The sequence below is a fragment of the Anthonomus grandis genome, chromosome 4 (genome assembly GCF_022605725.1).
Source record: "Anthonomus grandis grandis chromosome 4, icAntGran1.3, whole genome shotgun sequence".
NCBI classification, from domain to species: domain Eukaryota; kingdom Metazoa; phylum Arthropoda; class Insecta; order Coleoptera; family Curculionidae; genus Anthonomus; species Anthonomus grandis.
The window spans coordinates 18,060,693-18,072,909 of record NC_065549.1 but is presented as its reverse complement, the minus strand read 5'-3'; the positions used below and the strand labels follow the sequence as shown (position 1 = coordinate 18,072,909).

Below are 12,217 nucleotides of genomic sequence, written 5' to 3'. Positions count from 1 at the left end.
CCACTAATGAATGCAATTTTTTAATGCTCTTTCTAATGCAGAAAAATTCTTAAACCAAATATTTTTGAGTTAAAATGTTTTTAAAAAGAAATTCATTCTATAATGAACAGAATTCCTTCAATAGTCTAATGGTAGTGTACTATGGGGTTGCTCAATGCTCATGTATTGTAGAGCTTTTGTTAGTGTTTTGTCCATTTCAATTTGTTCATGTACTGAGTGTTAACTAAAGTAATTGTACTAAATATACATAAATATTTTAAGAGCTGTGTGACCTTCTTTATATTACTCAGTTTTATCCATGACTTGGTGACTTGCAAAATGCAAAACAAATGTATTTTTCATCCTTAGGGCAGAAAAATAGTATCTCAATAATGTATTTTTTTTTTAACTCATCAATAGTGGCATTAAATTTGCTGTAAATTTAAACTTATGATGCATCAAATTGAAGTCACAACACATCTTTAAATACTTTAATAAAAAAAGAGGTATGTATGTAACAAAAAAGTCGAATTATAAATGAAAGGTGGACTTTGCTTAATGAACAGGATTTAGTGTAATTTATATATTACCCATATGTTTATTGATTTATAAGAATTACAATAAAAATTTGCAAATTTGAAAGTATCAGAGGATCTATTCCTTCGATTCAATTATAAAAACCAATGCTGGTTGATGGTCTCAAGTTTATAAAGAGTTGTGAATGTCATATGGTACCCAGCCATAGCATTGGTTGTATACCATGTCACTTGTGACTACAAATAAGTAATGATGCTTCTTATGATGTCATGTAGAAAGAATATAGAAATCCACTTAAATTTGTAACATCATAATTGTGTTTTTTTTATTATTTTAATTTTAGGTTTTTAATTTTTTTTCTCTTAATTTATTAATGATGGGATAACCCACTACATCATTTAAAAATAAAAGAACAGCAATTTAAAAGAATTCCAAGATAAGTACTATACATAGTAATCCAAAAATCCATAAATAATAATCCTTTATAATATAATATGAAATGAAATTATTTAATAAAAAAAAAACAAATTATTTTATTTATCTAGTTATCAATAGAATCCATTTAAATTGTAATTATTAAAATATACAATATGTTACATCTCAGTTTAGTGAAAAAAATCATACTCCATATTCCTCTATATAAAACTACACATCATATCACTTGAAATCACAATAAGCAATAAGTACATCATTTCACACAAATTACTAACCAGATCATGATTGAAGAAAGAACAGTTTAAAAAAAGTTTTTGGTTAAAAGTACTACACTTAGTGTCAAACAGATTTACTTGTCCTTGTAGGCCATTAGTCCTATGAACCAGTCATATAGTTGGTTCATTCATGCCATAGTTATTGTGGTGAAATGGTATTCAAGTTTTAAACTGTCTGATATTTCGAGAACTTATTTTCAGTTTAACAAGTGACAACTACTGAGTAGAGTCTATAGAAGAATTTATTTTTTATGTACAAAACATAAATCTAGCAAAATTCTTCTTCACTGTAGTGTAGACAAATTTAAACTATCCCTCATACACTGATAGTGATCTATATGTCTCTGCGATATCCAGTTCTAAATGCAGCAATTCTCGAAAATATATACTGTTTATATAATATATAAACCAAGATATAAACTTAAAAGGTTCAAGCAAAAAAAGTATAACAGAAATGGCCAAGTGTTTCTTAGAACAATTTTGACAATAATTAGTATGGTGAAATGGAATAAAATAGAAGATGGAAATCTTAGTTTAGGCACTCCAACAAACTATTACAATCTATATAACCATTAATCAGCTTATGTACAAACATCATACCTGACACATTTCAAAGTCACCAGAAAAGAAAAAATCACCAAAAAACCCAACCTGAATTTGCAAATACCCTAAAAAGTTATGTCACTTTTTTCACTAACAAGTTGTGTACTGCCTGATCTAGTGACCAAACTATGGGAACATATTCTTCCACATTAGAATTAATCGACAAGCAATAGACACCCCTTATAGTATACAATAATAAATTTTTACAATGCCTGAAACCCAATCATTCTTGATGGTTGAATCAAATAAGTCTCTCTATAAAAAAGCACTTGAACACATTCAGACTAAGCTAATTATCCCTACACCAATCAGCAAGTCTATCTAAACTCAGGACTAATGTTTTTTATGTTTTAAAAAAGTTACGCCCTTTGCAAAATAACAACAACCCATGGTAATCAAACTTTTATTTGAAAAATGAAACATTTATTAAGTTTTAAATTAACCTAGTACTTCAAAGAAATGAAAAGTGGAAATCCTGGCCTGGCCTTAAAAAAAATTCTTATCGCAAAAAAATAAATGTAGGTTCCTTAACACCCTTAACACTATCAGCTTTATAAGAATAAGTAAACATTTTTGTTAATTTTTTAACTTAAAAAATATATCATAATAAACCAAAAGTAAAAAACTAACAAAAAAACTAAACTGTTTATAACAAAAAAGGATAAAAATAGGGACTTATTCATGTGGAAGAGATCTGTAAAATTACACATGCTCCTGAGATCGAATTACAGGAGTTTCTCCACTGCACAAAGAAATTAGGTCCTGATATTTTAGACATGTTATCTTTGGTCGTTCATTGTTAAGTTCTCCGAGGGAAAAATAATCCATGTTTGTTCTCTCAAATGTGAGGCTTCTATAATGTTCATCACAGTAAGACACTTTAAAAAAAATATTATCTGGACTTTCCTTTTCAACTTTAATTTCAAAGATTTCTGTCCAGTTGATTTGGTTTTTGTCATCATCTTGGAGTATGCTTAAAACTCTTAAATCTTTCGACAAGCCTTTAAAATCTATGAAATCGGAAAAATTAATTGGAATTACATTATAGGGATTTTTAGCCCTAGCTAGACATGGAATACTGCTGTCTAAGCTCAATAATTATGGCTTTAGAGGTGTGGCATTGCAATGGCTGAAATCTTATCTGTCTAATCATACCCAAAGAGTTGCAGTATCTGAATGTTTATCCAATTCCAGATCCCTTAAAACTGGAGTACCTCAGGGTTCAGTGTTAGGACCACTATTATTTTTGCTCTATGTAAATGATTTGGGTTCATTAAAACTGCAGGGCAAAGTGGTTCAGTTTGCTGATGATACCACCATTTTATGGAATCATAGAGATTCTGATAATGTTAGAGCCCAGGTTTTTAAGAATCTTAGCTTAAAGGTTTTTAAGATTTTATCGGAGTGGTGTGCTGCAAACAGGTTTGTATTTAATGTGGGCAAAACCTTTATTATGGGATTTAAGTGTGACGTTCAGGGCCTTATGTTTAGTGAAAACTCCCCCTTGCAAAAAAAAGAAAGCTGTAAGTTCCTTGGTATTACCATTGATGGTCGCCTTCGCTTCGAAGATCATATCCTAAATCTTGCATCAAAATTATCCTCTGGATGCTTTGCAGTAAGAATCGTGGGGCATGAGCTGGGAGGGGTAGTTGCACGTTCAGTGTACTTTTCTCTTATTGAGTCCCATCTTCGTTATGGCTTGCCTTTTTGGGGTTTAAGCAACAAGGGGTTATTAAACATAATTTTTGTGATTCAAAAAAAGGCAGTTCGATACCTATGTTCCACTGGGTTAAGAGATTCTTGTAAACCTCTCTTTATATCTCAAAAAATCCTAACTCTTTTTTCTCTTTTTATCTTAGAAACAGCTACTCTTATTCATAAATGTCCTAAACCTCCCTCTAACACTGGTCATATGACTCGCCAGGTTAACGATTTTCCCTTACCAATCCCTAGATCCTCCCTCACCAAGATATATAATATAAGGTATATACTCACTTATATACCTTAGCAAAAAAATTTACAATCATGTTCCTCTATGTATCAGACAAATTATAGAAGTTAAGAAATTCAAAAAGAAATTAAAATCACTTTTATTATCCAGGGCATATTATAGCCTTGACGATTTTTTTAATGATACCTTTTGACCTGTGCTTTGACATCATTTTAGTGTTTTAGTTTGTTTCCTATTAAATATTTTAATTTACTTCCTCTAAATTCTGTTTTATTGACAGCTTTACTTATTTTTTAATCAAATTTATCAAAAACATGCTTTTTTTTTTTACTTTTTCAATCTGTTTTGTTATAATTAATTTTGTGTGTAAATTTTATGGTAAAATGTTTTAGATGTTATAATTTAAAGTAAATTTGAATTGTTTTAGTTTTTAGGATGCTTGTACACAAGATTTTGTTGTCTTACGTAATATAGCACATTTTCTTTCTTTCTTTCTAGTCTAAAAATCGGAATCAACTGAGACAAATATGTTTCCTGAACGCGAAATGGCAGTACTTATGGCACTATGGACTGAGTCCCCTTCATTTTGACCATGAAGGGGCTCAAAAAATCGAAGACGAATTTGCCTAATGTTCTTGCTGCTTCTTACAAAATATAGTAACATTATAGCGACTATTGAATTTTTATTTTGGCCGCTACAGCCATCGGCAAATAAATCTGCAGATTTAACCTCTTTTTCATTGTAATGCATCAAAAATTTGTAGATACATGTTGATATTTCCGATGAGCCTCTTTTGTCATCTTGCTGTCAATTTCACTCCATGTATAGCAAAAACATTCCTTAGATATCAAATTGTATAATGTAAAGTTGTAAGCTGCTAGACGTCTCTTATAAAACACAGCACTTTTGTTTGTTTTTGGCAAATAAATGACTTGTAAATCAAACACTGCACTTAAAAAGGAATTATCATCAATAGATTTATCTTTACTTCCTTGTTTTATTTTTCTAATTTTTTTTTTGTTCTTAATGTGTAATTGGTATGTTTCTTCTAGTTCTAGTTCATTTTCTCAGAAGCATTTCCTTCATGATATGTAGTACATAGACTACACAAGTCTTTTTTTGGCCGATGGATTGAGAGATTCATCTCTTTAAATAAATGTTGATATGTGTCAATACTACGTATCTAAGATACACCTTTTTGTCTGCTGTTTTAAAATGACTTGATGAGATACGCCTAAACAGTTTGCTTGCATAACCCAGGCAATAAATTATATTGAGTTACACCCTTTTGAGAGCAACTAGAAAACACCAATTTGTCAACCTCCAGGTGAAATCCAAAAAAATTCAAATTATGAGTTACGCCCCTTTGTATGCAAGGCGACGATATGACTGTCTATTTTTGGCTTTAAATTGTCTATTAAATAATCTTTTGTCTAAAATTTTAACCCTCTTATTAACAATATAAATTTGTTTGGATAATATAATTTTAATTTGACGGTTAAAGACTATATAATTTAAAGAAAAATATTTTCTATTTCCTTCTTTTTTCTTAACTTTTGGTCTTTACTTATTAATTTAAACTTACAAATAGAAGGCTAAGGTCCGTAAGACATTTATTGACAGAGAACAAGGAAATAGTTCAGATGATTTAAATGAAACTATTAAGAATTTTACTTGCAGATATTTCAACACGACAACTACACGTGTATTGGCGTAAATTTCGCGTGCTACGCATTTTTTTTTTGCTATTATTCCTTGACAGACATGTCTCAGTTGCTTCATATAAACTGCTTGGAAAATAACTGACCATTATACAACAAAACTAGGATGTAAATCTAAACTGATTATGCATTCTATTAGCTTTAACACAATTATGTTTATTCATATGTTACCTCTACGGCAAGGCTAATCCTTTCTGCTGATGCTCTACCATTAAAGAGGTCCAAATTCAATTGGTCCCTGGTTATTTCGTTTTCAATAAAATGACTTAGGTACCGTTTAATTAGGCACGAACATACACTTTTCTTGATTGATTCTGGTATTAAATTGTCGTACCACGGCATGGCGATGGTTTAAGATTCACTGAAAAACCACGGATGGGAAGAATCTTTTCATTCTCGAAAATTTAAAGGAAATGGAATCTGAATTCTGAAATTTCTTTGTTTTGATGTTCATGAACGAAACGCACTAAATCTGAGCAAGCGTAGTTCGATTAAATCTTGTGGAAGGGGGTTGAGTTTTGGATAAATCAGCTGGTTGGCAAAATAAGTATGACGCATGCGCCATTTTATAATTTACAAGGTTGCCAAGTGTCGTTATGGACAATAGGAATTTTGATACAATCTTTTACGACACTTTTGCACTTCGCAATGCTGCAGCTTGTCGCGGAAATTTTGTCGCACCAACTTGTCGCAGAGTGTTTTTTGGTTTGTTTTGGTATATGATCAGCAAATTATAAGGCACATGGTTTGTAAATGGTTGTAATGTTGTAAATGGTTTTAATTATTGTAAACCAGTAGTGGATAAAAAATAATTGAACAAACTTAACTCGTTTGATACTAACAGATTATAAAAATAAATAAAATAAATATGTTTTTCATTGACATCTATGGAAAAACACATTTTTTTTACTATGACTACATATATAGGTAAGGAAATTAAAGATTACGCATTGTCCAAAATAATGATACCGCCGCAGTAAGCCTTAAAGAAAGTCACGAGAATAAATATCAATTATAGCACGAATAATCACATTTATTGGAGAAACATTTATGTCGCTCAAATAACAAACTTTATTAAATATATCGCACATCACATATAAAGGTGATTTTAACCACATATTGGAGAGAGGGCTTGGTAAGAAGGTTTGTGGGTATCTAGTATTAAGCCTAGGGATCAAGAAAAAATACAAGAAAGAAAAATAGGACTGTCCATTAAACCATAAATTAACCCATATAAAATCTTAACAAAAAAGACACTTCTTCTCAGACGCAATTGATGTAGATTGCATCCGAACCTAATAGTTGGTGGCAATCAAAACCCTTTACAGGATTTATAAACCATCAAGTCTTATAGCCTAAATGGTACTGGTAAATTGGATTCCATATGACGCAGTTATATGCCAATTCTCAGCTGACAAAATAGCTAAAAAGCAGTTGAAGCGTAAACTCCGCAGTAAAGCTTTGAGAATTACTAAATATAAATCCAAGTTTTATCAGGCCTGATCTCACAACACTATTAAAATGTGGTATAAATATAAATTTGAAATCGAAGGTGATACCAAAATCAGTTATTTGACTAAGCGTGCTCAAAATGGTATTGTTGATAGAGTAGTATATATAAAGTAATGGGGACCTTTGACATTGAGTAACTGACTACACTACACTTTGCCACACTAAGCCCTCAGCCTTTTATCAGCACACCAACTCTCCAAGAAATCCGGACAAATCTGGAGAATCAAGACAAAAAGAAATAAAAATAAATATGTTAACTGTGTTAAAGAACTTTAAGTCAAGGTGACTCAAAAGCCGCTCTATGGCAGTTGAGTGATCTAAAGAAATCGTTGATAAAAAAAACATAAATAATAACGGACCTAGTTTTGAACCTTAAGGTACACCCGAGGTAGCATTAAAGAATTTGGATCTAAAGTCGTTATACTCCACAAACTGCGAAAGGACCCAAAAGCAAGATCGACTAAAAGAAATGGTTTATAGTGAGCAAAAAGTAGATTCAACATGATCAGAGACAAGTGTTGAAGAGGAAGGGGGTTTGAGCTATAAAACTCTTACCAGTAATATATTGGAAGAAACATGGGTACAATAAAAATGAAAAATGTTTACGAAATATTCTATTTTCCGATGAATCTTCTTTTCCATTACTTAGGAAACATAATCCCTCCGTTGTTCGATGTTGGTCTTGGGAAATGAGTACAGAAGTTTTCAATTCCGTACTTACTATTTTCAAAACTTGAATGTTTGGGCTGGTACTTTGCTACGATGAAAAATGCTTAAAAATATATTCTGTTGCTACAAAACTAACATCTTCCTGTCATTTAAGTTCTTCCTGATTTAGCTCTGGGAGTGGTCTATTTTCAACATGACGGCTGTCTTGCTAATAATGTGATTATTGTAAAAAAAAAATAAATTTTATTAGCGGGACTGCTGATAGTAAATTAATGGCCTCCTAGATCTCCAGATTTGTCCCCAAATGACTTTTATTTTTGGGGTTATCTAAAGGAAGACCATTCACAAACACGAGTTTAGTAGGCCTTAAAATTGAACAGAGTTACGAGAGAAAATGATTAAATGAGTTAATTCCATTGCACCAGTCAATTCCATTGAAAATTTTTTGATGCAAAAATGGATTACTCAACCTGTATCCATATGTATTAATTTTGCTATAAGCCAAAACCATATTATTTTTAGTTGACTATTGTCCCAGTGTTATTACAATTTGCCATTTAGAATTAACAGATTTATATTTAATAACGTCAAAACTAGAGTAACTTTACTACATTACCGAATTAATATCATTAAAATATAGATTCCTAAAACCACCTTATATCGATAAATTTAACAGCATTCAAACAACATCTTCCTTTAAAACCAATATCAAGATTTAGGAAATATGTGATTCACGACCAGATTACGTCTATAATATGATTATTTAGGTGATACATTTGGCCAAGAATTGTCAAGAAATTATGTTTCAAAATTTCAGAAACAAAAAAAGGAACAAAGATGAAGTGCTCCCGAAAAAAAGTGTATGTGAAGAAATACATTAATATTTAAAAGGCATATTTTATATGCAGTTTCTCTTATTAGCACATTCGGAGATATTTTCTTCAAAAAAATTCATTGCGGAGCGGTTAATGCATATTTATCAATCAAACAGTGTTGTAAAAGTTAATTTCTAAAACACACTTCACGAAAAAAAAAACACCATAAAAGAAGTAGACTTCTAATAATTATTAGCAGTTTATCAGTTTTAATTAATACGTTTTATATAGGACCATATTAATATAGTCTTAATAATATATAATTAGGGTTATTAGGACTGAATAGGCTGCTATCAGCAATCAAAATCATTGACATACACCAGAAAGAGCATAGGCACAAGAACAGAGAACACCTCTCAATGATAAGATATTTATTAATCGTCTTTGTTTGATTTCTGTACAACAAAATAAGACTAATTTGTGACTTGTGGAAAATGGGGCAGAATGCTGAAAATTTAGTAACCATTTGATATAAAACTTCTTCTGGTTATATCAATCTAAAATATTTCCAACGTTCCGACATTGCTCTCATATCAAGAAGTAGCAGCAATCCATTTGCTATTCACCTATATGAGTGTTTTCTAGGTCCATGCTTGAAGTATCATCGCGCGAAATCATATAAGAAATGAGATTTTATGTAGATACAGAGACCTGAATGATGATGATATGAGTATTTTTGTAAAGTTATGGTTTCCCACACCTTCCTTGGTAATTTTTTATACGTAGGTAGAATAATAATGCTTTTAGACCTTTTAGTACCATCTTCAAATACCACTTTTAGAAAGGAATATATGTGGTTTTTATACTATTCTTAAAAATTACATATTTCTCAAATAAAAAATAGCAAAAAGTGCGTTTTTACAAATTCAGAACCCTGTATATTAGTAAATGTTTATAAAGAGGAATAAAATCCTTTCATTTAATGTCCTCTACCTAAATAAACATATTTTTAAAGTTATAGTAATTTACCATAAGCATAGGAATATTTTTATACGAAACTTCTAAAGAATATTCCCGGAATATTAATTGTTTGTATTAAATGCGATTTTAATAAGTGCTCAAAAAGCAGATATTACAATACAATTCATTTTATGAATCCTTTCATCTGTAACCGTAACTTTTCTGTCAGAATAATTACTGATGTCAGACAAAATTTTAGGTACCGTCACTCTGCCAAATCTATATGCAAACTTTTATCTTTATATGTTAAAAATACTTTTCTGTCATCCAAATTAGTATTAGCATCTTTAGGTATTAGCAATAGTGGGATAATCAGCGATACACCCTTGATGGAAGGTAGGTCTTCGGTTACGCCTCAACTAGACCAATCTATAGACACCCTTGCTATTGGATCTTCTTTTTTAATAGAAACTCCCACCATAATCAAGTTGCCCTAGCATTTCTTAATGTTCAATCTGTACGTTCAAAAGTTAGCGAATTGGAATTATTTTTAGAATCGGTTAACTTTCCTCGTGTACTAATTTTTGTTGAACACTGGTCTGACGAGCCTATTGATATCCCTGGTTATTTACTAATTTCCAAATTTTCACGCAAGCAATATACACATGGTGGTACTCTTATTATGTTAGAGAAAGCTTTTTTAACTAAATTTGTGTTTTTATTACTATTGACAGATTTGATCATCTATTGATTGAAAAGGTGTGCGAGTTTTCTATTGTATTTAGCAGTAAGTTAAATTTGTATATTTTACGATTGTATTGATCTCCATCTGGTAATTTAGATTTATTTTTAGAAAAGTTGGAGATCCTCTTAAGTGAAATTTCGATTAATGCGATGTTGATTCTGACTGCTGATCTTAATGTAAATTTTTTAGACAAATCTAATGGATCAAATCGAATCCTTTTAAATCTGTTAAACTCATTTAATTTTAAGATGCACGTGGATCAGCCAACCCGGATTTCAGCATTTTCTTCCTCACTGATAGATTACTTCTGTACGAATTTTAACCAACACGAAAATCAGTGTACAACAATCAATGCCGGTTTGTCTGACCATGAGGCAATAGTGGTAAATCATTAGTAAAAAATAATGCAATAGTGGTAAAAGATTAGTAAAGCTTAACAGTGCAGCTAATAAGAATAAGTTTGGACGCGATAGACTTTATACTAGAGCTAATTTCCGCAAATTCTCGTTGCTTTGCAATATGTCAAGTTGGAATAATGTATTGACTACTGTTAACCCACTGCATAGCTTTCATCAAATAGTATTAAACAATTTTAACACTGTTTTTCCTGTTGTCAATATTAAAAAACGAAATAGAAAACCTTGGTATACTAAGGGTTTACGAGTATCTGGGAAAAAAAGCGCTCCCTTTTTTACATTAGGAAATACGCTATGAACAATGCAACATTTTTAAATTATTATTACAGATACCGCAAGATTTACAGAAACTCAATCAAAATGACTAAGTGGACCTACTTTCAAAGGAGAATAAATAATTCCTCCAACAGAGCAAAAGAGTCTTGGAAGATTGAGCTAAGGGGCAAAAATAATGTCTTGGTTATTCCAAGTACCTTAGATTCCAATGTTCTCAATTCCTTCTACTGTGATATTGCTAGAAACCTTGCAGCCAATCTCTCACAAAAAATAGATCCCAGGAGCTATCTCAGCAATGTGGTAGTAGCCGAATCTTTCTTTTTTGCCCCCACAAGTGTAGAAGAGCTTAAACAGTTAATGGTTAATATTAAGAATAAGAGTTCATCAGGTTGGGCTGGGCTTTCTCTTAAAATATTTTCTGCTTTACCTCTTGTTGCTTTGCAAGTCTTGGCCGAGTAAATTAACTTTTCATTTATGTCTGGAGTTTTCCCAGAGTGCTTAAAAAGAGCAATGATTATTCCTCTTTACAAGAGTGGCGATCGCGACTGTCCTTCTAACTTTAGACCTATAGCGTTATTGCCTACTTTAGCCAAGATAGTGGAACGGCTCGTTAAGGTGAGGATGGTTTCATTTTTAAATAGGTTTGGCCTATTGAGTCTTCAGCAGTTTGGCTTTCGTGAGTCTGTGAGCACAAATGATGCTATCTTTAGCTTTCTAGAGCACCTGTACAACCGATTGAATGTTGGTGAAGTTGCAGCAGCGGTATTCTGTGACTTGTCCAAGGCATTTGACTGCGTGAGTCACAGAGTGCTGCTGATGAAACTGGAGCTCTATGGTTTCAGAGGAACTGCCCTTGAGTGGTTTCGTTCCTACTTATTAAATCGTGTCTAGGTTGTCAAATTTAATGGTGGTATCTCTAAGGAACTTAATATAAATGTGGGTGTTCCGCAAGGATCAGTACTTGGTCCTTTACTTTTTCTCATTTATGTCAACGATCTGCCACAACTGCAGGTAACTGGCAAATTTACATTGTTTGCCGATGATACCACCATCCTCTGGCACGACTCTGATGTTTCTCAAATGGAGGCCAATATACGTGCAGATTTGTTAAAAATAAAAGACTGGTGTGATGCAAATTTTTTGACATTTAATGTTTCCAAAACAAATATCCTTAATTTTAAATGTAATACAAATGATATATGTTTAAATAATGAAGCCATCACCATGCCACCGTTCAGTAAGTTTTTGGGTCTTTCCATAGACAAGTTCCTTAAATTTGAAGACCATATTGTGAATATATGTAGAAAAGTCTCATCAGGCTG

General features: G+C 31.7%; 1 protein-coding gene across 2 annotated transcripts in view; it reads right to left on the bottom strand.

Annotated features, from left to right (window-relative positions):
- LOC126734817 (autophagy-related protein 2 homolog A) overlaps positions 1 to 6,021 on the bottom strand; it is a 56,340-nt gene extending 50,319 nt beyond the window's left edge. The window contains exon 1 of one of the 2 annotated variants that reach the window (XM_050438571.1): positions 5,674 to 6,021. In XM_050438571.1, coding sequence (XP_050294528.1) covers positions 5,674 to 5,844 — 171 coding nt within the window. In that variant the 5' untranslated portion in view covers positions 5,845 to 6,021. The remainder of the gene's footprint in view (positions 1 to 5,673) is intronic. The other variant, XM_050438572.1, reaches the window with a different exon arrangement.
- Positions 6,022 to 12,217: the final 6,196 nt, after the last annotated feature.